Here is a 26,832-nt window from a genome sequence, read left to right as displayed (position 1 = left end):
CATTACATTTGCTATAGATGAAAGCTGCAAGGGATGAATCATAAGTAATTTTCTAACAGTGTGGGATAGAAGGGAAAACAACTGAACGCATACGCGCGCACAAACACACATTCACGGAAGTGGAGTCAGTAGAGACGAGAGGTCCAACACGCATTTTTGAATGAAAGTTTCTCCACAGAAGGATAGTTTTTATTAGAGAATAAATAGGGAGAGAAAGCAGGGTAAAGACAGACACTGGCTGGAGGACATACTGTATCCATACAGACAAACACATGACCATGGTCGTGTAGAAGAAGGTTAGCACCACGTCCAAGGAAATGCCAAGATTCTCAACAAGGAATGAAGCCTAATGTAAGCCTAATGTACACTTCATTGCACAACAGTGTCACGCGCCAAAAATGATCACATTTCTCCAAATAGCCGATTGAAAATCAGACACTGTATTGTCTGTAATTAGCAGTGCATTGAAGAGCACAAGAAGAATGTGACTATAAACATGTTTCCACCCAATGTCTTTATTCCTGTTATTCTGAATTGAGCAAATCTGCTCTAACAACCAAGAAAGAGACACACATGTTCACAAGTGTGATTGTAGATAAGGGTGTTCATAATAGTTACAGTACTGAGATGTCATGAACTGAAAAGCTCATCCTATACGTTTTCTACTATGAGGTATGCAGTGGGTAATAGGCTACAGTACACGATGACTATCAGAAGATTCATCATAATTCATGATTCAAATATTGGAAGCTGTGGTTTTATATTTTGTGTTCCAGAAATAGCGTCTGCTAAATGCCTAAATTGTAAATTGAATTTAAAATGGACAATTGTATATAGATATATATATATACTGTATATATATAAAAAAGACAACTAAATTGCAATTGATCTTTTAGTCAAAGCCAGACTTCACTTCAATCTTCTCATCGCCTCAGTCAGCACATCCTTGTACGGATGAGTTTCTTGCCTGGTGAGGAGACAATGAAGCAAGTGAAGGAAGAAAGCATTAGACTGCCTCAAAACTCAAGAGTTCCTGGCCAAGACGAGGGCTGGGTGCTCAAAACGCCCACTGTTCATAACAGCAAACCAATACAGACAAGAGCACACCATTGCTACAATACAAATCACAGCACAGGGACAGAACAGCTACAGAACAGAAGAAATGTCATCATGAAACGGACAAATCGGAATGGTACACAGTGAAACAAGGGGTACATTTTTATATATTAAATGAACACTCCTGATTTTACAATAAAAGGTTCATCTGAACAATGCTCCACTACCTGGCCTGGTGTGTATACTGGTCAGATGATATTCTGGGGGTTAAAGACATTCTACCACTGTGACTGCAATCCATCTCTACTACACAGCCAAACCTCTGCTTAGGTCAAATCTCTGGGCCTTTTACATCTCATCAAGATCTGAGATGAGCTGAATTAGAAACAAAACAACACACTATAATCTCATTAGTATAAATCATGGTGGGGTCTCTTCAAATAATCCATCTGAGATAAAGCTGTCCCGCACTAACCACAAGATGCACCATACCAGATAACTTCATGAATCCCTGTGTATCTATCCTGCGGGGGAACTTTCGGCGAAAATTAAAGCATAAAATAATAATACGCAATAATGCGTACCCGGTCTAAATGGTTAAATTTGTTTAAAAAATATATTAAGATTTAAATCATAAACACTCCCCAACACCAGCTTAGAAAAACTGTAGTGTAGGTACACTGGACCCAACTTAATTATTACTTAATAAATATTACTCAAAACCATGGCCATAATTAACCGCCGTTCCACAAGATCTCTCTCTGGTGTCACACCGTGCTTACACATAATTACAACTGTGCACATATAGACATTAACAAGACATAAAGCTTGTGCTTCACATTAGGGCTGGGCGATATGCATAAGATAAAATTTCAGTTTATTTTTGGTAAATTGCCAATTTAACAATTGATATTGTAGTAACATCGTTTTGTGACGATATTTTCTTTTTCAAAAATTGTCCAATATAGTGAAAATACTAGACATTCACAACACGCCAACCCTTAAGTGAGCTTAAAGATCTGCTGTTTGTGAACGTTGGGCCCCTGCGAACACTGGGCACCATTCTTTAAAATATGTATTTATTTTATATTTATATTTGATTGTATATCTATATTTAATTTACAAATGAGGGCCAATATATATATTTCTTTGTACATTTAGGCCCAATATTTCAACCAATTCCAAAATGCTACAAAACATGTGATAGCCAGTCATTTTGGGGATGGGAGTTGAAGGGTAAATTTAGGTTTTGGAAAGAAACAGACACTTTGACATTGAGGTGCCTACAAGGTTTAGGTGCCCACTGGACCTGTATCCTTTTGACAATGTTCAAACAGACGATATGGATATACTGTATCCATACACAGCATTGCCCAGCCCTACTTCACATGATGTTTGTATGACAGTGCTTTGAGGCCTTCAAGAGCTTCACAGCCTGGACACACAAACTCCAGAACTATGAAATGAATCCATAACGGCAAATTATTGTCAATCATACGTTTACACTCAAATAAATGTATGTCAGCTCATATCAAAAGTGGTCTAAATTCTCTGGGAGGTGAAACTTATTCTAGAGCATATCCAGTCCAATTTAGTGACACCAAACAGCCAATATACAATATGTTTGCTGGTGTGAAGCCTCCAGATTAAACGCAAGCAAGTATAATAAAACGACAAAGAAATAAAATAAGAAAAGTAAAAACCAAATGTGCTTTAAGCTTATAACAGAACAAGTAAAAAAAGAAATACTGGGGTCAAATCCTTTCTTTTTTCTAAAGAAAGATTTCTGCAGTAACTTTGCTTCCTAGCTTATTATTTGGCTACAAGCAGAAAAGGCTTGTGAGTGTATTTCCATTGGCATCAGTATTTCTAGAGTTGGGCTGTGCACATGTGCTTCATAGCCCGTTCAAAGTGCAGTCTCTATTTTAGCTAGGCTAACACACTCACTGGCACCTCTGCTTGAACTGCTTATTTACATAATAACAATAATAATAAATGTATATCCGAAATGAGGGCATGGCTCCTAATATGTGCAGAATAGATATTGCTGATATATTAATTTCATAAATAGGTCAGAAGGCAAAAAGAAGAAAAGGGAAATCAGAGGAATGTAAAACAGTTAGGCTAGCACCAAGTTTGTTCTTATTCACGCCCACGCACGCACGCGCACACAGTCACACACACACACACACACACACACGCGCGCACACGCACACACACAAATATATTCAGTCCTGTGTGGGCCCAGTTGGAGAGCTGGTAGCCCGGCTCTGGAGGAGCTGCCCAGGGCGGGCCAGCGCCTGCAGTGAGGGGAGCAGGGCAGACAGGCTTGGGGGCTGGAGGGAGTACAGACCTGCCATACTAACGGCGGCCGGGAGGGGGCAGCCGCCCGCTGCACACACCGACGATGAGGAGGAGGAGGAAGAGGAGGAGGGGGGTGAGGGTGGGGGACGGGCGGGGGTGTGGCTGTTGCTAGGAGACCGGAGGATGGAGCGGTGGTGGGCAGGGCGTCTCTTCTCTTGACTCTTAGCATCTACACAGAGAGAGAGGCACACACACACACACACACACACACACCTGGCTCAGACATGCAGGGGATGTACTCACACATGCACAGGAGCTTCTAGTCAAAGTTGCCCTTCACCCCAATATTGATTATTGATATTTATTTAAGGGCAGAGCAGCTGTTTGGGTATGGCAAGGCATGATAGCTGCCATACTTAGGCCCCACAATATTTAAATATTGGTCAATATATAAATGTGATTGTTTAAAAAACATTTCTGAGCAGAGCCCAGGATTACAGCTTAGGCAATTGTCACTGGGTGAAAAATGGCTTACAAAATCGAGGGATAAAAACTATTATATAAAAAATAAAAACATTTCTGGATTATTTTATTTTTTAGGGGGGATAGAAATTCCCAACGAGGTGGTCCAATGTTCGGGAGAAGGAAGCCGGGGCGGGGAGGGTGAGAATTGTCACTGCATGTAATCCTACGGGCTGGGGCGGCACCTGTCAGCAGGAGGAGTAGGACGAAGGCTCTATGTCCTCCTGGTGGGGGTTCCTCACTGGTAGGTGAGTCAGTAGGCTACAACAGCAGCGTCAACACAGAAATGTGTGTGGGGAGGATGCAATTGGCATAATTGGGGAGAAAAAGGGGTAAAAACCACCAAAAATGTAATTGTTGATTTACACAACAGCATACTTAAGTCGCCTCAAGCCATTTCTGCACATGTTCAAGATTGTAAATCTATAAATGAGATATTAAAGGGAGTAATCACTTCAACACCACCATTTTGATGTTTTGTTTTTCCCCCTGAATGTTTGTATACGTGTCTTGGAGAATTCTAATTGAAGATGTTTAAAGGATGATGCTGTTTGTTATCTGACACTGTTGTACCTGCTAATAGCCCATGTCGGAAATGAGTGTTTCCTAACCATTGGTACCGACGCTATCAGGTGACCATGCCACACATTAGCTTATGCTGAAGTGGCGCCACTGGGATAGAGAGAGGAGAGGGATGAGACAGGACGGGGGTCGAATTCAATCTCTAGGAGCATAGTATAGTGAGTGATCCCATGGTCTGTGGCTACCAGGAAACCCAATGCTAGATGTTTATAAGGTCTTGTAGTTTGTGAAACCAAAATACTAGTCCTTCCATCAGACCTATAGAGAAATAAAAAAGTCAAAACAACTACAGTACAAGTCATAAACTTTCAACTTTAGATTTAGACAGAAGGATGGTTTACCTGCAGCAGGTGGAACGATAGACCCTCTAGGTCTAGGGTTCCCCAACTTAAGACTGGGATTTGTAATGGATCCTTGCCTTGGCCAATAAGAATTGAAATCACTATAGCCATGTTGTGAGGCAAGCTTGAAACTTTTGGAGACAGGAGACTGTCTGTCTTTCTGTTTACAGTATATTGAGTATAATGTCGCTGTCGGGAAGAAAGCTTATTGGACCAAAACTGTTACTTTCCAGGAAATGGAAACTAGAACATTTTTTGTCCCCCCTGTGACTTATTTCCAGTGCTTGATGTGGTGTGCAACTACGTATAATAACTCAGGCTTTAGTGGAGGTGAGGTAATGTTAGCATGTCATAAAAATCCAAGCGAAAAAATAACCAGAGGCTGGACTGCCATTACATCACCACCACAGCAACACAAGTAGCCAATCAGCACACAGATACACACATCATCGTTGACATATCAATCTAGTTTTGAGCTAGCTTTGAGCTTCAATAGAGAAGGCCAACACAAGCAGCCCTCAGCCTCCGAAAACCTTCATGAATAGAGAGAGGGATATGCGTCTAACCAAGAGAATGTGAAAGATAAAGGGAGGGAGGGAGCGTGAAGGGAAGGAGAAGTGACAGAGCAGATTGTCTTACCTCTGACTGGTCCAAGTGTCTTGTTGCCTAAGCGAACGCCGGCGTGCGCGCTGCTGCTGCTACTGCTGCTGCTGTGCTGGTGGTGTGTGTGCACGTGCGTGCGCGGCGGGGGACAGCCGAAGGTGAAGCTGGGGGAGGAGTGGATCTTCGGCGAGGGTGTCTGGCTGCTGCTACTGTGGCTGTTGCAGCGAACACGTCGACTCAGGGTGTTCTCCGATGCCGAGCCAGACAGAGAGCTGCCCACATACACACATACACGCAAAATAAAATAAAAAGACTCTTATTAGCAATTGCTTTATGAAGGGTTGACACTAAGGTCTCAGAGGCACTTGCCCATTGGGCAAGTACAGGAGGTCATGTTCTACTTGCCCAAAGGTCATGCCCACTTGCCCGACAAGTACCGTAAATCCTTACTCTTGTAGAACTAATTAATGTTAAATCCAGTCGATTAACTGCAGAGTGGCGATAGTCACTTTGAACAACAGAATGAGTGCATGCTGCTAGTTGTACTGTAAACAGGTAGCATTGTCCTTCATGAATAGCCAATAATTAATGAAGACTGAATGCCCGAATGTTTCATTTACTTCCCAAGGGCAGTCAGGCAACCGTTAGTGTAAACTAGTGTTGTAGTCGAGTCCACCAAAAGCGAGTCCAAGTCAAGACCGAGTGCAGGAGGGGGTCAAGACCAAGTCAAGACCGAGACCAGATAAAAAAAGAAATTAAAAAAAAAGAAGGTCCTCATTTGATATGTACTGAGGTGTGGTTAGTGGGTATTATCCCTTTTCATTGCATTTGTAAGTTAAATGTATTGCTCTGGTGCACTTTGAGAGCAAAATGAAGAAGATAGATCTAGATATAACGTCATGGGATTCCCAGGACATAATTTTACATCTTAGTTCCTGCTATTATTTGCACTTTTTGTCTCATTTTCCAGACTATGGGTTTTCTTACTAAACCATTTACTGTAGACACATCATCTAGTAATTCATCAATGAAAAGTGCCAGACAGCTCTCTTATAATGTTAATGGGCTCCTCATAATATGGGTATAATACAATTATTTCATTGCATTGTCTTGGGGGAAGAGTCCCAAGTCCCTTAGTCCGAGATGGAGACTGAGTCAAGAAAGACCGAGTAAAATCATGGGCGAGACTGAGACGAGATTGAGTCAATGAAAATGTGGACTCGAGTCCTGACTCGAGTACTAAAACACTGGTGTCAACCCCTGCCAATAATTACATTTTAATATCACACCTACTGTACAACAATATATCTATCTACAGACAAACCCTGGGCACACCGTGAAAACAAACCCCAAAACACCATTAAAACATGTCAGCAGCACGCGAGTCAACCGTGAAGTGTGCATGAAAAATTGCTGTGAACCCACTTGTTGAAGGTCTTTGGCGGCGACGCCTTGCTGCCGCTGTGGTGTATCCTGGGAGGGGGCGGGGCGTGTATGTGTGTGCTGAGGCCCTTGGTGTTGCGGACGTGTTTGAGGATCCAGGCTCGGAGATTGGTCAGGGAGCTGTGCTCCGACAGCACCAGCCGAGGCCAGGGGTTGCATTCCACCATGTCCAAGGCTGAGATGGCCACGGCGCGACCCACCTGGAACACACACACACACAAACACAGTGCACACATGTATATATTCTTCACAAAATAAATATTCTTAAAGAAATACCGTAACGATTCAGGACAAACAAAAACTATTAGGGGGAAATGGTTAAATGAGGAGAGAAAAGCAGGGATTATGGAATGGAGTGCATTATGGCGAACAATAGACACAGATCAAAGCCGTGATGTTATTAGCTACAATACATGACCTCAAGTTTTCCATTATATTTATACATTGTGTATACGTACATGAGCTATCAAAGTTTAAAGAACAGGTTTTAATAACTGCTCTGTTTATGCATTGCTAAGCAACTCCTAGCTTGTGACATTATGGGAAATGACACGTGGCTCTCAACAAATCTGATTTTGCTTGATCAGAAACAAAGGTTCTATCATGTGTGTGATCCCAGACACAGGAACGTGTAATTCCCAACACACCCACCTGTTCAAATATTTCGGGGGTGTATTTGGGGGGGAACGAGGGAGGAGGTGGGGGCGTTGCCCGTCCATTGTCATGGCAGGCTGGCGGGATGGTGTTCATTGTTCTCCCTGTGTTGTAGTTACACTCCAATGTGTAACTGGGGGAGGAAGAAAAATGACAGAGAAAATGCATTCAAATGAACATTAATACCATGTATACTGTAGTATGATTATGACTTGTTTTGTTTTTGTTACACCTTAATACGGTCTCTAGACTCAAGCTGCAACCATTGCATTTTGCAATGACTTCCTCTACCTTTTTTCTCTCTGGGTGTATTTCAGAAGCTATGTATGTCAGAGTTGAGATACAGTCGTTCCTAAAATACCTTTTTGACAGCCATATTGACTGACAGAAGTTTGCTGTGCAATGTTACTTCCTTCAGGCGTTGAAAACTATACTAATTAAGGCTCTGTTCCATTAGTGTAGCGGAGCCTTTCCAGTGAGCAAACATGCACAATAGCTACGCACCCTGACTCTGGCCTGAATGGAACAAATCCTTAGCCATATTGACTGCCGTCAAAAAGGTCTACCTGTTTCTAATTTAGAAAATGGAACCAAAGGGTTAGGATCGTGTAAGGGAATCAAATACATTTTTAAGCTTTGGAGCATGACCCAGTGTGCAGACTTTATTCCTATTGGATTGTGACCACAGCCCAGCACCTGGTTTTCAGTGAGTGGATGTGTGTGCTTTATTGTTTTTTTCTGTCTTACAGACAGTTTCTAATTCATTGCCTTTGTTAAAAGCCAGTTAATCAGGTTCGCTTTCTCTTCTGTTTTAGCAGTGAGTCTGAGGCCACAGCAAGTGACAGCCAGAGACACTGGAAAAGTAGTCAGTCTCTGCTGTGTCTGTCTTAGAAATGCATGGCGAGTATTTTTTATTATTATATTTTCTTTCTAAGTTGAGGTTCCCTTGTCTGTTTGGTAGTTAATAAATGTCAGTTGGCTTCCACCAGAGACATGTGTGAGATAAGTCCTTCCAGCTTTTGACTAAACCTTTGTCACAGGAACTTAAACTGCGATCCAATAAATGAAAGAAAAAAGCAGCTGGTCCTCAGCTGTTAGCAAACTGAACGTTGTGGGTTTTCTGCTGAAGCCCTGATAAGAGTTTTACAAATTAATGTCATTGGCACAACAAACCAATTGTTCAGTCTGTAAATAGTTTACAGACTCTTCCATGTCTTGAAGAATACATTGTAATTGTATTTTCCTTCAGAACTTACTAAATGTTCACTCCTACTACCACACAAGGCAAAGGGATGGTTTTGATTTACCTTTTTGTAATTGTCGTACTTCAAAACATCAATCATTTATCAAATTTAGAGGCCCTCATTTGAGGAACTGTCAAGATGCTTCACTTAAGTCATCAATATCCTTGCCAATATTAAAAAAAACATCTAGAGCTACCGTATATCTTATTTCTTCCTTACTGTATTCCACATGATTTAGTTTACTGATGTGTTATCTTTCTTAATGTTCTTTTTTCTTTTTTCCTCTTGTTTTTGTTCTTTTTGTGCAGTTTCTGTGTTTTTAGTTCTTTATTGCACAGCTGCTCCCCTTGTTGTATTCTATTGTATTGTTCTTATTGAACTTTTAAATCTGCTAATGATATACCATGTGCTAATAAACTAAACTAAACTAAACATGTAACCTGGCGTGCCTCAGCCCCTGTGTGCACGTGTGCGTGTCACGTGATCTCCCACCTGTGCAACAGCCCTATGGCCTTGTGAATGGCCACTCGCCCGCTGCCCTCTTTCGACTGGCCGTCCCTCTTGTCCCGGGCGTACATGTTCTTCTCCGAGAAGTTACAGCCTTGGAAGTCAAAGTGTGCGGCGTTCACGGCGATCAGCCTCGGGTAGAGCATGTTCTCTACCTGCAATGAAGAGTCCGGGTTAATATCCCACCACCTCTACTGCTATGCATAGGAGAAAATAAATATGTGACCATGGATCTTCAACATTTAGAATTTTGACTAACCAGCAAAGGGAGGGTGGGCTGGCAACATTATCATTATTATTAACAGGAGAGAAGAACTGATTCCAGCTGATGATATGAAAATAACTGGCGACACATATAAGAATAATAACTCAACTGCTGCATATCAATCACTTTTTCTTGGTATCATTTCAAGGATAATAATTAACACACACACAGGGGCTGCTCTCCATTCCGACATTGACTTCTTATTGTCGGAGTGGCAACACTTCCATAGAGATTAGGGTTAGGTATAGGGTTAGTGTCGGAATGGAGACATGTCGGAATGGAGACATGTAACACACACACACACACACACACACACACACACACACACACACACACACACACACACACACACACACACACACACACACACACACACACACACACACACACACACACACACACACACACACACACACACACACACACACACACACACACACTATAATAATAATGTAATATCGACTGCTTTTCACCTGTTGGCCTTCGTCAGGAAGGTTGTTTCCGTACATGAAGCAGCCCCGCTTTGAAGCGTGACCGTGTAAGTCCACATAATAGGCCACGCCCCCCTCATGGGGTGGGATAGGAGGCTCCTGCTTTTCCTGTGGGGCCAACGGCTCTATGGTGATCGGGGCCACCGTCTCCGAGGAGACCGCCGAAAGGTTCCCGACGTCCCCCTTTCCCGTCTCTGGAGTGACCCAGGCATTCTCCGCCGTCACCGCGGGGACTTCCGGGTGGGCGGGGTTTGTGTCCTTCACCACGTTGCGCTGGTTCAGGGTGATTTCCAGAGCGGTGAGGGGAGGAGCTTGCGGCTGGTTGGTGGGCTTGGCGCCGAGGGGGATAGTGGGTGTTAGCGTGGGGCTGTTGGGGTGTGTGTTGGAGTGCAGGGTCTGCAGGCGGTTGTTGGTGTGGTGGTAGAGCAGCAGTGCTTTGGCTGCATAAATGGAAGGGTGCAGCTCGGGGCTGGGGTTCAGATACTGTCTGTTCAGGTTCACACCCCTGGAGTCAGTCCTGCACAGGGAACATAGAGAGAGGCTTCACTATAGCATCTAACCGGTATGGTGCATTGTCTGGATCCACCGGTCCACTAAATATCAGGGATAACAGTAGCAGAAGCACCACTGCATGCTTCTGCATAGACTAGAGTAACAAAGTTTGACGTCATTTACACATCCTCACTGCCCCCCCCCCATTCTGAATTCCCATAGACTGTTTTCATATCACGTCATATAAGAACTGTGTTCCAAACATAAACAAATGATCTCAGCAGTTTGACTCATATGGATATGAAGAATCAACTGATGGTGAGAAAATGATTATGTTACCGTCACCAAATTAGTTACATTTTCACCAGAAACAGACTGTATCAAATATTAGTGACTTAATATCATAAACCATACAGAGCCAACTCCTCAACAATATCACGGAGACCATTTGTTTATTTTTGAGCCACAATGCTTATATGAGACGATTTTAAGATGACTCAATGTTATTCTCCATAGAGAAATTACTTCTGCGAACCGGGGGATGAGCGAGTGACATCATGACTTTGTTACTCTTTTGTTTGTATGGCTTCAGGGTGCATGGCTTCAAAACCTGTTTATGGCCGCTGGTCACAGGTTATAAAGCATCTGAACAATGTCATCCCAAAAGAGACACCTTGTAAGAGAATGTTAATAGTGTTGCCTGTGTGCACGTGCGTCATACCTGTAGTGGCCACGGACCACCCCATCTGGATTGAGGATGGGAATGAGCTTGAAGACGAACATGTTACGGAGTGCATGAGCCCGCGGGTCGTCCCTCCTCAGGATGAAGCTGAGAAAACCATTGAAGACGAAGGAGGAGGGAGTCTCCCCAGGGTGCACGCGACTGCTGAGGAAAAACACCTGCACAAAACACACACAGTCCGCTATCAATACTATCAATCGTCATCCTAAAGAGGACGTCAAAATTAACAACTGTGTTGCTCTATAATAATTACATAATTTGCGCTATACTGCCATGCAACAAAGTATAAATTAGGCTTGCATCTACCCTCAGAGAAAGGGGGAAGAAAGTTTTTACCCGCTTTCCAGGGAAGCGGTGCGGCCGCGGGGTGCTGTTGTCTGGAAATAGATTGGCTAGACGGGGCTCCCTCTCTTCCCGCATCCCGCTGCAGTTGGTCACAGTCAGCAGGTCCACCCTGTTACCGTCCAGAGAGTGGCACAGCAACTCCCTGTGGTAATATACGCTCTCTGGTGCACAGCTGGGAGGGAGGGATAAATGAGAGAATGACTGAACAAACGAACAAAAGCAACAGAGACGTCCGTCTAAAGCACCGGTTTTATAGTCACTGTCTGAGCACTGTGCGTTAACGTGAGTCCTGTTCTACCTGTTGGGGCTGAGCTGGGCACCACTGGAGTAGCTCTGGTCCAGGCGTCCCAGCATCTCCTGGTTCTCGCCGTAGGAGAATGGATAGCAGAAGGAGAAGTAGGTGGTCGCCCCGCGCACCTCTAACACCCGGTGGGTGAAAGACAGGATGAACTGGTTGTCCACCATCTGGTTGCCATAAGAAGAGATGTCATTAAAAAAGAAAAGAAACACATCGTTGACATATTCAGTATTGCAGAATTCGCAAAGTTCTGGGTTTGAGTCCGGGTCAAGAAAGACATGTATCAAGATCAGTAATTAAACATTTCCTCCAATCTCTCAAATTGTCAGCAGGTTATGTGGCCTTATACTGTAGGTGTGTGTTTGCAATAACAAGTAGAGGTAAATGTGATTGTGGCAGTGGGGCATAACATGTTGGTCACAGTGGTAAAATTGAGTTAGCAGGCTTATCTACAGTATTACCCATCATCTTTACATCAACAGTTAATTTGTTGTTCATGGGTGGATGTGTGGGTGCGAGTTTGTACCTCAAAAGTGGGTCTGTCACGGACCCTTTCCCAGCGTGTTTTTCCAGGTAGCGTGCGTACCAGCGGCGCCATTCCCTGGCTGTACAGTTTACTCTGCTTGTTCATGTTCATCACGTTGATCTTTAGCACCTTCCCCGGCATGGCACCACGCACGCTGAAGTAAAACCATGACCTGGCATGCAAAGACACAGCATATGAATCATGGAAAACAACAGAGTAAATAATGGAGCTCCAACAGGCTATGTGCAGTGAACCTACAAGTACACAAACAAGTCTCTTGATCTGCACTGTTTTGGGCCCAAAATGAATGACATCAAATTATTACTGGCAGTGAAATTAAATGGAAAAGAATTCCACTTCACAATATTAGATTGGATTAGATTCCACTCTATTGAAGGAAATTCAATAGAAATACAAAAAGTATCAGTCACTCATACAGAACGATCTATCCAAGAGCAAGCAATCTCTTTTGCCGCGCTACATACATAGTGGGCGGCAGTGGCTCAGGGGTAGAGTTGCCGTCTTAGAACACAGAGGGTTCCCAGTTCGATCCCGGGCTCCCCCAGTGTTAGTGTTGAAGAGTCCTTGAGCAAGAATCTGAACCTCTAGTTGCTCCTGGTGAGCAGGTTGGTGCTGCCATTGGTGTATGAATGTGTGTGGGAATCGGTGAATGTAAAGCACCTTGTAAAGCGCCTTGGATAAAGGTGCTATATGAATTCACCATTTACATTGACACATCGGTACACTGGAACTGAGTTAGATCAAAGACTGTGTCATTATTGTGAACTTGGTGAAATAGAGAATTAAACCCACTTCTTTGTTCCATTTGTTCTATGACAATTTGTAAAAAGAAAAAACGCTCTCATTGAAATTTGATAACCACATATAATTTACAGGCCTGGAAAAAGGAAACACTATTGCTCACTCGATTTCACTCTCCATTCTGAACACAACTTTTTGCCATCTGTTTTGTCCTTTTTATTTTTTCATTTCATTATTTATCATTTCATTGTATCCTTTATAGGAAAAAAATGCTTTCTTTACAATGAGGCTGAATAATCCCATTAGTGATTGGTCGCGATGTTGGAGCGACCAGACACAGACATAATACATCATTAATACAGGTCAAAGGCTTTTGGAAAATGAACCGAGCTCAGGGAGTTAGTTCTACCTGTTTCCATTCTCGTGTTCCGTCCCAGCACAATCCGGTCTTGTCCACACGTTGAAATCGTAGTCGGGGGTGTTCCCCACAGAGGGCGTGTCTGCAGACGGGGAGCAGCTGCCCCTCTCCACCTTCTCCACGCGGGCCAGGTTCCCTGAATCGAAGTTTGAGCTGAACACCACATTGCCAAAGCGTGCCTCCATGCTTCCGGGTCCGTATATAGCCTGGGGTCGGACACAGACTGCCTGTCAAGAACCAAGAAACAATTAGATTTGTCACAACTCATAGTACAACAGGGGGTCCAGGCCTCAGAGTTACTACAGGGGGGCCTGCAAATCTTTGTGTGATAGAAAATTGTTTTGTTCCCCCTTTTTTATATTAACCACTTGAACCCTAGAATCCATATTCTGAGAACTTTAGTCAAAAATAGAAGATCTACAAGCGAGGCGTTGTGAGCTTGTAGATCGGTTATCTTTGGCAAAGTGCTTTGGAGGGGGAAAAGAGCAGACTAAGGCCACATTCTCATAATATAATTCGGTTTAGTCGTGCGAATGGGAGGGGTGAAGTTGCTACATTCTTGCATATTTAATGGATACGTTTGCGCTCGCACTGCACTTTGTCATCCGAAACAAGGAATCGTCCACGTCTGTCCATGGGACATGTATGTATCCAAGCTGCATAATAATGCCCCCTCCATCTCCCTGTGTTTATTAATTCTTCAAGTTCAACTCACATTGTAACCGCAGGACCGCCGCAAAATTGAGGCGCAGGTGTCAGCCTATTTATCTGCGGTCGACGGTCGTAAACGGGCGATCAAAAAATAAAACCAGCGGCGGCCGGAGGGACTCGCAAAATCTACCAGCAATAAACCAGACAGCAAATACTTTTAATAGCAAGATATGAATATCTACGAAGAGGAGGACATCAACGTGTCTCTCTCTCTCTCTCTCTCTCTCAGAAATTGAATCAATGAGGGGAGGAGGCGGCCAGAATGGTCAGAAATCTAATGAGAACGGACGGTCTGGAGGGGGATTTAACCTTTTATAAATAACTATGGATTGAACCCGCACATGGCTCTATATATTGCCTGTATTTGAGACGGATGGATTCACACCAACAGTGAAGGGTTTGCTGTAGCGAATCGAAACCACAGTTTTTTTTGTGGATTTGCATTAGTTTCTTTGATTCGAAAAAGAATACGGATGCATCTTCACACATGCCCAAACGTTGTGTATTTTCTGACAATACGTTAGAGGATTCGTTTTAATCGCAATAAAACGTGCCTGTGTGAATGCCGCCTAAGTACAGTGAAAGGTCAAGTTTATTAAGTATTGACGGTTCAAGTGGTTAAATATATGAAAACCCACATTAACATGAATCCAAAATATACTGTACTGATGATTGTGCTGTCAAACAATGAAACTATATGGAATCTATGATACGGTGTGGGGGTCCCTGCTTCATCTCTCTCTCAACTAAGGGGTCCTTGGCCTGAAAACGTTGAAGACCCCTGTCATAGTAAAAGGAGCAAAATGCCAAGTGTGATTTGAGTTCTGTGCAACTAATGGAAATTGTTTACATTCTTCTTGTCATCATGCAAGAGGAGTGAACAATTGTTTTGCATCCAACCTCAAGCCACTTTAATAGGTGAAATTCTGTTATCTTGTACAACTGTGATTTTTGAGCGGTGAAACCGCTCCTACATTTCACCTTGTGTGTATTAGTACAGATCTCCATGTAAGGATGGATAGCCAAAACGTATTAGCCAAAAATATATTAGTACTACGGATCTCCATGTATGCTCCAGAACGCCCATACAAGGAGATATGAACGTGTGTTGTGTTTGCACCACTCACTTCGCACTGGTCCAATTTTTAGTGTGCTAAAGTGCTTTATTATTATCCTTTATTTTATTTCTTTGTATGTTTTTGGTGTGTGTGTGTGTGTGTGTGTGTGTGTGTGTGTGTGTGTGTGTGTGTGTGTGTGTGTGTGTGTGTGTGTGTGTGTGTGTGTGTGTGTGTGTGTGTGTGTTGTGTGTGTGTGTGTGTGTCTCTGTCTGTCTGTCTTTCTGGTCTAAACCTAAGTCAAGGCCTGTTGTGTGATAGTGTCCAAGTAGGAATTAAACCGAGATGTCCCTTTAGCCGGAAGAGGGAAGGAATCTGTAGGACTTGAGTATGAGGCCCGCGACCTGGGTTCATTCAGGGGTCCACAAGTTATCTCCTATTTGGAGCCAAACTGGTCAATGTCTTGAAGGTCTAGTCTTTTTTTAGCACTTTGAAAATATATATGTATTTATAAAATACATTTAGCTTCAGAGCCTCTCAGATTGGTTCATCTTCCTGCTTCTTCTTGCTCTGTGGTGTGTCATTGTTTAACTTAGAGAAGTGTTCAGACATGGCTGCCAGTGCCCGGTAGCGGTGAGAGATTGTGTTCTTTACATCTTTAGGCAGCTCAGCATAGGTTTTGTCATAACCATCGGGTTGGAAACAGGGGTCCCATCCAAAGTCTCTAGGACCTCTGGGGTCCACGATAGACCCCTCTGTTATCCCTCTGAAAAGCTGTACTGGCTCATTCTTCCCAGCAGTGAAGGCAAAGGTGCAGAGAGCCCAGGCCGATTTGTCTTCAAACCCAGCTAGGAGCTTATACAACCCTTCTGGCTTCAGTTTATCAAGGAACCATTTTATGTAAGGACCAGGCAGACCCCCTAGGGCCCTGAAACACAGGCAGGTGTCCTCCACTATCACCGGCCCATCGATCTGACATGCTGCCTCTTTACACTTCTGTATGGAGATGTCATCTGGCTCTCCCTGGTATTCAGGCAAGTCAATCTTCTTGGATACGAGTTTGTAAGGAAACTTGTCTCCCAAGATCCGAATAACCTCTTCAAGTTTCCTCGCGTTTCCAGTAACGAAAACCACAGACCTGCCGGCAGGAACAGCCATGCTGACTACAGTATCTGCTAAGAAACTCTTGAAGGTCTAGTCTTGCAGACAGACCCTCAATGGAATCTATATTGATCAGAAGTCTCTTATATTGTTGGCTGCAGGGGTGGTGTCATCCCGGTGATGTCGCTCTGAGTCAGTCATATCCATATGGAATCCCAATGTCGGTCAAGCCCAAAGATAGTCTATGTCAGGCTTGGATGTTTCAGTTAGCTCATTTTGTAGTTCCAGGAGGGGGTCTATGATGTCAGACTTTATTGGATAGGTCATCTCCATATACTGTATATGGGGATGTTATACATGAATAGCTCAGTTATCTCCATAAATGGGGTTCCAGGCCCCCTGAACAAGATCTAACTCGCGTGGTATCCACTATGACTAAGGCTGAGGCTGGCAAGTATATGAAAGCCTTCTTTACATTATGTATTTGTTTTCTTGCAGGTTTTGGATTGTATTCTCTTTAAATGTCAACACACCATACCATGTCATAAAAAAAAAACAATCTCTGCGACACAGGAACAAACACACAGCACTGACACAGAAATCCTACAGCAGTAATAATAACTATTTAATAGTTACTGTGTCAATGTGAATATGTAATGTATATGTAATAGTTACTATTACATATACATTACATATTCACATTGACACAAGAATTCATAAACACTTACCATTGCGCTCTCACTCTCACATACAAACACACAAGCAATTACGGTCTTTGTACACACATTAATCACCAATGATCCATGACCATGCAAGATTGATCAACACTGCTTGTATGTACCTGCAGACCGTGTCTTGCAGGTAGTCGACATTCTGAGCACTGAAATAGAACGAATGCGTTCTTTCAGTCCAGTGTCACACAGACACACACTAAACCCGATGTTCGACTTTCATGATCACTGATCACTTTACTAGGCAAACAAAAAGCATCGGTGGTATGGCGTTACCTTGGCAACCCACACATTAGAATGGATCGACCGATTCTATTGGGTCACAAGATGGTTGTCATCATGTCACAGAGGACGGACGGCACTGGCACTGCACTGCTAGATGTGATCATCAATGTCATAATAATAACCATCAACCCAGTTTCATGTACACGCATTTTAACGTTTTAATATTTCCATTGTTATGCACAGTCTCAGGGCTACATTAGCAAACAGGATTTTACATTGTTGCAAATCGTTCTAGGCTGCTCAGCTAGCTGCCAAACTGTGATGTTCAAAACAGCACGACGGGATGTGATGAATATTTGTCTGCAGTCTATTCTATAATCTGTGTTAACGCTTTGAAAACAAGTAAATCATACCGTTTAGTTTGGATCGATGTCCATCTTCTTGTTTGCTTTCACATCCGTCCTTCTTCGTTCTTCACGACCATCAAAGCAGACCAGCAGCAGGCTCTTTAAAAAACCCAAACAAACCCACTTAGCAGCGGCGTGACGTCATCCTTCTTCCTCCACCCATTGGCTCTCAGCTCGAGTTACACCAAAATTGATGACTCATCGATTTCTGTGACTCCAGACCAGTGGTTCTCATAACTTTTTAATGTCAAGGACCCCCAAAATTGACACTTGTTAGCCTGCGGACCCCCCCAGGGCCCCATTTGAATAGATATGCCAGAACATATCTATTCATAAGAGATTTTCTACAGCTCTAGCAATGATACCCAACCATTTTAATTTCAAGGACCCCCGGGCCCCGGCCCCATGCAGTTTGACACGCATTAAAGGGGCGATTCATACTGCAATGGGGGGAGTACCGTCATTAATTCGTCTGTTCGGTGCCACCGAGATTTTGTCACTCCGCAAACCAAAATAAATTTGGCTCTAAAAGTGGCATATGAATCGGCCCCTAAGGCCTGTCCATATTTCTCAGAAACCTTTTCTTCGGCGAGTTCAGACTTTCCGACGTGCAGATTTCCGGTGTAACTCTAATTCAGTGTAATGCTTTTCAGAAGTCGCAAGTGACGTCATTTTGTAGTCGAACCGTCGCTACGTACCCCATTTAATGGCACTTCTATCTCTGGGACCCCAATTTATATTGGTTCCTAACTATCATGATTTAATTAGCTGGGGGGACCCCCTGGAACTCCCTCAAGGACCCCTAGGGTCCCCCATGAGAACCAATGCACCACAGAGCCAGACTGTGTTACTTTCAGCCCTGGTTTTGGGACCCAAAAATCTTGCTTTAGGCCCACCAGAATCCTAGAACCGGCCCTGCAGTGAGGGACACTCGTCTCGGCCCTGTCTGAGTCAACGAGATTCGAGAAGTCACCAATTCCGGCATAACACCACGACGTGCCGCTCACGTGACCGCGGAACGGAGGACAGAGACAGGGCCGAGCTGGAGCTCGCTACGCGCCGCGCGCCATGTTCAGTGTGTGGGAAAACAAAAGGTTCGAATCTCGCTCCATGCCAGCCCAGCCGCCTACATACGGATAGAGACGAGTCCGTCGTTGTAAAAAAAAAAAGAAAAAAATAATACAATAATAAAACTAAGCAAACAAAACTCATGTGGGTGAGAGCGAGGAGGAGGCAGAGGACGATAATGATAAACTATTGCTGGAGCGGTTGATATTTGCCGCCATGCCCTTGTGAGTAACCTTTTTTTTGTTCTGCTTTTTTCAGAGTTGTTTGTGTTGTGACTTGTGTGTGTGTGTGGAGGGGACGCTACGACTACGTACTGCGATGCAGCGCGCGCTCCGAAAATAGCAGATCTAAAAGCTCACAACACGTCGCTACCGCGACGTGTTGTGAGCTTTTAGATCTGCTATTTTCGGCACGTTACTCCCCGTCGTACGACGAAGTATATTCCATCAGCCAGTCAGGCCTTAAAAACATGGCTAATTGATACTAGCGTGTCGCTCGAAGAAAAAAAATGACTTGATTTCATAAGAGAATTAATTAATTCTTAACACTTTCTTTTTAGTTTAATTGAAGTGTGGAATTTGTTTGTCTAGCGATTAAACGCCATTTGGATCGAGCGTGTCGCTTCTAACATATTATGTTAGCATTGTATGCCATGATTTTTTTTAGCCAACTTGGGCTAATGTAGCTGCTAACACTTAACAGAGTATTTTAACCAAAACAAATCAGAGGGAAGAGAATCTCCATTCACTCTCCTGCGTGGCCTGTTATGACATTATGACCCACTTGTCTGACAAGTGACAACCATGTCAGGTGTTGGCCAGGCCAGCTGTAAGGTTAGCTCCACAAGCTAATAATAAAATGTAAACAGTGGTGGAAAAAGTACTCAAATGCTTTACTCGAGTAAAAGTATCAATATTGCAATGTAGAAATACTCTGTTACAAGCAAAAGTCCGGAATTTAAAATGTACTTGTATTAAGTAGAAAAGTATTGGTATCAAAATGCACTTAAAGTAACAAAAGTAAAAGTACTCATTATTATGCAGAAGTTTTCAGATGTATACAAATATTTTGAAAATAGTAGCTCTGCTTTTTTCAAATGGCCAAAATGTATATAGGTAGGCCTATATATGTATATAGTGGTTATAGTGTATCTTTTGTAATCATAATCAAATTCTACAAATTAACTACCGGTAGTAACTAAAGTTTCAAATAAATCACAATGGACAATATTTGCCTCTGAGATGTAGTGGAAGTAAAAGTACAAAAAAATTGAAATACTCAAGTAAAGTACAAATATCTCAATTGTACTTGAGTACAGTACTCAAGTAAATGTCCTTAGTTACTTTACACCACTGAATATATGTTGAAGTTACTGAAGTTATGTCAGTTCAGTTGTAACTGTATAGCCTGCTGCTGTGCTGTCCTTAGGTGACAGCTATGCATTGCTTGCTGCTGCTGCTGGTGGTATACATATACACACAGGCTTTGCATTGCAATTTGAATTGCAACTGTGCTGTGCATAATTTTGTACGGCAGTGGTTTTCAACCAGTGGTCCTTGAGAGGGTTCCAGGTGGTCCCCAGCTAAATGATGGAGAGTTGATAATCAAATGGACCCTTATAGATCTGTAACTCTTGAGAGCTTAAAATGAATGTTTAATTTTACACTCTAAAGAGTTAAATTATTGTTAAACATCTGCATTACTCAATTTACAAGAAGTCTACACAATTAGAGAATGCAAATGTATTTATTTTATTTTGATCAACGTTTGCCTGTTATCTCTCCTATCCTATCCCACATCAATGCAGCATGGAATTGGTTGACAAAATGTTATCCAACAATAAAATATTCGAAAGTTTTAAGTCTGAGCGGCTAAATGTCATCAAATGGTGGTCCGTGGCTCAAATGCTGAATAAATAAATGATCTTGACATGAAAAGGGTTGAAAACCACTGTTGTAAGGTATTAATCGTATAAAAACCCAACCTGGCTCTATAAGATGTTATATAATTGTGTGTGACTTTAACATCCTAAAAGGCTAAAAGCCTGGTGACGCGAGGTTAGAACATGGTGTGGGATGTCCTGAAGCCACCCTCGGACTCACTGTTGGCAACTTGGCATCGAGTCAAAAATCTGGTATTTTTCATTACTGTCAAGTGCCTGGTGTTACATTGCGGGAGAGAACTCTAGCAATGAAATGGTTTATAAATGAATAAATAAATGCATTTGTGACGTCATATTTGAATATCAAAATATCACTTGCAGTGATTTTGTTAAAAATAAAGTGTTAAATATCTCTATTTCTCTATTCCTATATTATAGGCCTCCCTTTGTTAGCCTCCTGGTTGGTCCCTGACTGACCAACCAGCAGGCTCTATCTGCCTTGTCCCGCCCTGGTTCCGCCTTTTATATGTTGAATTAGCTAAAACATAATTTTTGGAGAAATAAAAACTTTTAAAAGCATGCTGATTCACTATGCTGCCACTGAGCAGCTCCAATTGACTCAAACAAAGTTTGAAATTAGAATAAAGCACACAGAATAACAATATGAAGCAACTGAATTAACATGGCAGTGGATGGAATGTCCCACTGAATGTCCCACCAAGACACAGCAACCAATGGGTGTGAAGAGGGGCAGGACAATGGGCGGGACTTGACAAGTGTCAGTTCAGTAACAGGGGTCTTCCTGTCTCCAGCTCTTTAGTGAACAGAAATACATTTTCCGGTCAGGATACTAATTTGATCCAATCAGGAGAGAGAACTCAAATAGGATACAGGATAAACAAGTCAAACTTTAAATCCTTAAACAAAAAACCAAAAAAACATTTAATGAGCAGACACAATTAGAACCGTCCGAGACACTATAAAACTGAAGCTGAAAAATGGGTTCTCTGGAGGAATTGGAGAAGCCTGAACAAACACTCCAAAGCAATGATTTATCAGAATGCATTACATAAAGCTTAAACCTTTTTAACAAAAAATGGGTTTAAAAATTAAAAATTGCCCACCTTTTTACTAAAAATGGAGGGTGTAATAAACTCTGAATGCATGATAAGATGTCATGGTGCACTCTGAATGGGACAAACATCAATTCAACTAAAATAAATTCTGCACACCACCAGTAGAGAAAGCTCTGCTTATTTAATTGCTGTCTCCCCCCCCCTCTCTGCTTTTTAATTTACTGTACTCTTAACCTTTCCAGTCCAATCACCAGCCAGGCTCCTGCAGCCCAGCAGACTCCCAAGCACTTCGGGATCACATCTCCCATTAGCTTGGCTCTGCCCAAGGAGTTCGATCTGGTCTTGACCCAGAAACTGACAGAGACCCTGAAGCCATACGGGGTGTTTGAAGAGGAGCTTGAGCTGCAGCGCAGGTTAGTTGCACTGTTTTTTTGTGTTTTTCCAATGATGTAATCCATGCATGTGGGTACATAACAACATACAAAACAACATTTGATTAACCAGCTCTCAGTATAAAATGGTAATAAATCTGAATGGACTAGGGGTTACATGGAACTCCACACATGATTCAAACATTTAATTTTAATGTATTTGACTAAAATTCATGAAATAAGGTAATAACCAAAATGAATGGAATGAGGTGTGAATAAGCCAATAGTCAATAGTCACTAGTCAGTCATGTATGCAGAGTGTGAATGTCAATGTATGGAATGTGCTGTGCTATATGAAAAGTGCAAAACTAAACAAAAGGGTAAGGTGTGTAACCTGTGTCTGGAGAGTAAATTGAGAGAATGTGGGTTTCAATGAGAGGTCCTCACTGTATATACTCCCTTACAACCATAACCCCAGGTGAACTCTGTTCGTCTGGCGGCTTGCTCCACTCTGGCACAACTGCTGGAGATGAGCCGCTCTAGTTGTACAAAGAGTTCACCCATTTCCCAGTTTACCAACAGCTTGGTTTTGTTGCTTTGTTTTGCGTTTTGTAGATTTCTTTCTGAACTGACCCAGGTCAAATTTCAAGTCAACACATTTGGTACCTGATCTGCCCACACTCGCTCCCCAAGAATTATGTCACTCAACGAATCTGAAATAAGGGACATATTATGAACTGGAACTCTAAAAACACCCATGCCCAAATAGTCTCCTGTGTGTTTCAGATGAAAAAGGCAACACTGACTAATGAATGTATGATAGAAATTCTCTACAGATTCTTAACCTGTACTTGACTTTTTATTTACAGAATTCTGGTTTTGGGCAAATTAAATACACTGGTTAAAGAATGGATTAAAGAGGTCAGCGAAATAAAGGTAGGTGTTGGTATTCATTTTCTGCTTTATAGTGCTGGGAATTATATAAAATTTACCAATATAAAAATACATAATTTAGTGAGCAATATGTGGTTGGGAAAATAAATATTGAGATGACAAATTGAAACAATTGTAAATTTAGTGAAACCGAACATATTGATCTGGTATGACGTTTGGTCAGTAAATATTTTATGGTAAGAAGTACTATCTTTTTTACATAATTTATAAATGACTTAAATTGTCTTTTTATCCTTAGAACCTACCTGCATCAATGGTTGAAACTGTTGGTGGCAAGATCTTCACATTTGGATCCTATCGCTTAGGGGTACACACAAAAGGTAATTCTTATTATGCCTGAAACAGACCATATGTTAAGTGTTGCTTTTCTTCTTTTTTTTTACTGTTCAATCAGTTTTTAACGAATCAAAACTATGCATGCACAGGGGTTGACACTAATGGTTGCCCGACTGCCTGTTTGCCTTGCTTTCAGCGTTTGAGTCTGGAAATATTATTGGCTATTCATTAGAACAATGCTACCTTTTTACAAGTAGCAGTTGCGCTCATGCTGTTTTTCAAAGTGACTGTCACCACTCAGAGCAGTAATCGATTGGATTTAATATGTTCTACAAGCGCTTCATTCTGGTGTGGAAATTGAATATGTGAAGCTTCAAGCATGCAAGTAGACAGTAAAAAAGTGTTAAAATGAATGTTTGACATCATTTTGTAATGGACGATTTACTTTTCATGCAAGTGGACATGACCTTTGGTCAAGTAGAACATAACCTATACTTGCCTGACGGGCAAGTGCTTTGAGACCTCAGTGTCAACCCCTGAATGCAGTAATGGAACTGGGTTCCACTGGGCGAAAAATGCACTTTCTCGTTTATGATACGCACAAGAACAACACAAGGAAAAAGCTGGCATATTTGCAAGTCGCACTGGTTCCAACAAAAGAACAGAAAAAAGTGACCTTGAGCCTTGTCATTGTGGTTACATGTTTAGGAAAGCTGAAAATATTGTCAAATATCAACATGGGAAAAATGTCCGCCTTAGCAGCACGCATGACTCTTTTAGTTGTCGGTTGTGTTGGTGGTGTTTGAGAAGTTTTATTTCTATATCTACATTATGTTCACAGTACTGCATCTCTGTCCTTCCTGTATCTTCTGGCAGGTGCTGATATTGATGCCCTCTGTGTAGCACCTCGACATGTAGAGAGACCTGACTTCTTCACGTCTTTTTATGAGAAGCTGAAAGAACAAGAGGAGGTGAAGGACCTACGGGTGTGTAGCGTAATTTACTCTTTGGCGTCCCAGTCCAAAAGGCTTTCCTTGTTTGGTGTTATAGATCGACTGACATTATATTTCCCCCCCTAGGCTGTAGAGGAGGCTTTTGTCCCCGTCATCAAGCTATCATTTGATGGAATTGAGGTATGTTTTGAAAAGGAGAGAATTCAGTGAACTCTGAAAAGCTATTTGTTTCTTTGTCTTGGAGTTTCTTGTGGAAATATATCAATAGGCTTTTGTTCCTAATTTCTGTTTTGAAAGACTTCTGTACCTTGTTTTTATAGATTGACATATGTTTGCCCGGTTAGCTTTTGCAAACCATTCCAGAGAATCTGGATCTCAGAGATGATGGACTACTGAAGAACCTGGACATCAGGTGTATTAGAAGTCTCAATGGTAAATGCTGCCAACAAGTACAAAAACTATTGAACTGAGATATGAAGTATTTAGCAATTGGTGATATTGTTATGCAAGAGAAGGAAAGTTAGTTTGTACTTTTATTGTCCTATTTTCGTTCTTAAGCATGAAACTGAAAGATGTTTTGTTTCTTTATTTTCATAGGCTGCAGAGTTACAGATGAGATTCTTCACATGGTGCCCAATATAGAGAAACTTCAGGCTCACTCTGAGAACATCAAACTGTGGGCTAAACGTTAGTTGAATCTGTTCATAAAGTAGGCTAAATGGTGTTCATACAGAGCATGCTTTCCTCTCTTTGGAAGGATGACCTGTGTTGGTCTTCACTCGCTACAGGATTAGTTGGAGCAAAAAGAAACTTGCCTGTCATTGCATTTTTTTTAACCAAGTAAACAGTGGGTCATGTTGCCGTGGTGACTTTGTTTGGTTTGCCTACATAGCGTACTTGGCAACCACAGCCCAGTCACATTTGTTTTTCCAGCAGGTAAACAAAAGCCTTGCCGGTTTTGTCGATGGCATGGCTATTTTTGTTGTTGTCTGGCATGCATTGCAGACGAGGGAATCCCCTATTTCTATTGTTGTGCCTATGTTGTTTCCAAGCATGACATTGTAAAAAAAAATAGTAAACATTCTAAAATGTTGTAGGTGTAGTCAACATTCAAACCCTTTATAATTTGCAGTTATTGGCTTATAACTTATTGGATTCCATACCTTTTTTAAGTGCCATTAGATAGGGCTGTCACAATTATTACATAATCGTCTAATCGTGATTATTTGACATTATCGCAATTATTTTGTCATAATCGTCATAATCGTGACTGTTGAAAAATTTCCGAAATAGTGGAAATAGCAGATCTACAAGCTCACAACGCGTCGCATCGCGACTCGTTGTGAGCTTGTAGATCGGCTATTTCCACTATCAAAGTTATTTTTTAAGTAGTAAGTTGTCAAATATGTCAGTAATTTCTTTGTATATTTAGGTTGTGTGTCATATCTACCATGTACAACTTCAAAGCCTAAAAGCCAAACAGAAATGTAATTATCAACGACAAAAAACACAATTAAATCGTTAATCGCCAATTATTTGAGTGACAATTAATCGTCATGTAAAATGTCATATCGTGACAGCCCTACCATTAGATCACCTATCCACAAGTCTGGTGTTTCCTTTTCCTCCTGTCCAGGCCATAACATTTACTCCAACATCCTGGGCTTCCTGGGTGGCGTGTCATGGGCCATGCTGGTAGCCAGGACTTGCCAGCTCTACCCCAATGCTGTGGCGTCGACCCTGGTGCACAAGTTCTTCCTGGTCTTTTCAAAGTGGTAAGTTTCCCTGCTAGCATTGGAGTACAACATTATAAAGGACTCTGTTCTAGCTCACTTAGCTGTCCTGTGACACATCATTGTAAATGGTTAGTTTCGGTAACGACAAAATGAAGATAAATGTGTGTAGGTGAACACTGAGAAAGTTGACCTGCTTTCTGTGTTGCAGGGAATGGCCAAACCCTGTTCTGTTAAAGCAACCAGAGGACTGCAACCTCACCTTCCAGTTTGGGACCCCAGGGTAATAAGAAACTGAACTGTACCTGAATTGAGATATATTCCATCTTTTCCTAGATAATTACAGCTGCACACTTCAAGTACATTAAAGTAATTGTTCATTACTGGCTAGCTGATTGAACTAGTACAATTGGCAAGATATATTGCTCCATTGCACATTTGATTAGAAATGACTACCTGTAATCCAAAAATAGCTCCTCATTGACTTCCATTGTACTGTGAAATGGCTCTCAAAGTCACTGTTTTAGCACAGAAACGAGTGCAAACAAACTGGTTCTGACAATATATAACATTGCAAAATCCAATACTGCATTTGTTTTAAAGACTATCTTTTCTGATACTTATCTTTTGTCTTTCGCATGCAAACTTTGAAACCTTGTCGTTGTTTCAGGTTACTCCAAGTGACCGTTATCAC

At 42.1% G+C, this 26,832-nt stretch overlaps 3 protein-coding genes across 4 annotated transcripts; 1 reads left to right on the top strand and 2 right to left on the bottom strand.

Annotated features, from left to right (window-relative positions):
- Window positions 1-271: 271 nt before the first annotated feature.
- agbl5 (AGBL carboxypeptidase 5) lies at window positions 272-17,932 on the bottom strand. 2 transcript variants are annotated; one of them, XM_080744065.1, is made up of 12 exons: window positions 17,832-17,932; window positions 13,587-13,822; window positions 12,416-12,587; window positions 11,890-12,056; window positions 11,583-11,763; window positions 11,226-11,404; window positions 9,995-10,529; window positions 9,242-9,411; window positions 7,503-7,638; window positions 6,834-7,051; window positions 5,445-5,680; window positions 272-3,589 (listed from the first exon to the last, which is right to left on the bottom strand). In XM_080744065.1, exons 2-12 carry the CDS (start codon window positions 13,778-13,780, stop codon window positions 3,285-3,287), a joined length of 2,493 nt encoding a protein of 830 aa, XP_080600191.1. In that variant the 5' UTR covers window positions 13,781-13,822; window positions 17,832-17,932; the 3' UTR covers window positions 272-3,284. The 2 variants fall into 2 exon arrangements, with proteins under 2 accessions (XP_080600191.1, XP_080600192.1); XM_080744066.1 differs by having other exon boundaries at window positions 13,587-13,818; window positions 17,832-17,907.
- LOC308300977 (inosine triphosphate pyrophosphatase-like) lies at window positions 15,899-16,519 on the bottom strand (the record flags this gene model as incomplete). The annotated part of the gene is made up of 1 exon (XM_080744873.1): window positions 15,899-16,519. One exon carries the CDS (start codon window positions 16,517-16,519, stop codon window positions 15,899-15,901), a length of 621 nt encoding a protein of 206 aa, XP_080600999.1.
- Window positions 17,933-18,861: 929 nt separating the features above from the next.
- Window positions 18,862-26,184, top strand: LOC308301337 (poly(A) polymerase type 3-like; the record flags this gene model as incomplete). Its single annotated transcript, XM_080745289.1, is given in 11 exon segments — window positions 18,862-19,117; window positions 22,094-22,264; window positions 23,092-23,158; window positions 23,415-23,496; window positions 24,329-24,438; window positions 24,532-24,585; window positions 24,726-24,732; window positions 24,735-24,751; window positions 24,753-24,837; window positions 25,003-25,092; window positions 26,042-26,184. Coding segments are annotated over 11 exon segments (834 nt in total). The 5' UTR covers window positions 18,862-19,109.
- Between the last annotated feature and the right edge of the window lie 648 nt (window positions 26,185-26,832).

The sequence above is a fragment of the Nannobrachium achirus genome, assembly GCF_963921795.1.
Source record: "Nannobrachium achirus genome assembly, chromosome: 16".
Taxonomy (NCBI): Eukaryota; Metazoa; Chordata; class Actinopteri; order Myctophiformes; family Myctophidae; genus Nannobrachium; species Nannobrachium achirus.
Note: the sequence above shows the minus strand (reverse complement) of the source record. Positions and strands in the feature narration are given on the sequence as shown.

Excerpts from the sequence above, each read along its gene's own strand:
- agbl5 (XM_080744065.1), bottom strand. The coding sequence starts at position 13,780 with ATGGAGGCACGCTTTGGCAATGTGGTGTTCAGCTCAAACTTCGATTCA. Across the intron at positions 11,764-11,889 it reads GCCCAGCTCAGCCCCAACAG|CTGTGCACCAGAGAGCGTAT; the intron begins GTAGAACAGGAC and ends CCTCCCTCCCAG. Across the intron at positions 7,639-9,241 it reads GCCATAGGGCTGTTGCACAG|TTACACATTGGAGTGTAACT; the intron begins GTGGGAGATCAC and ends TTCCTCCCCCAG.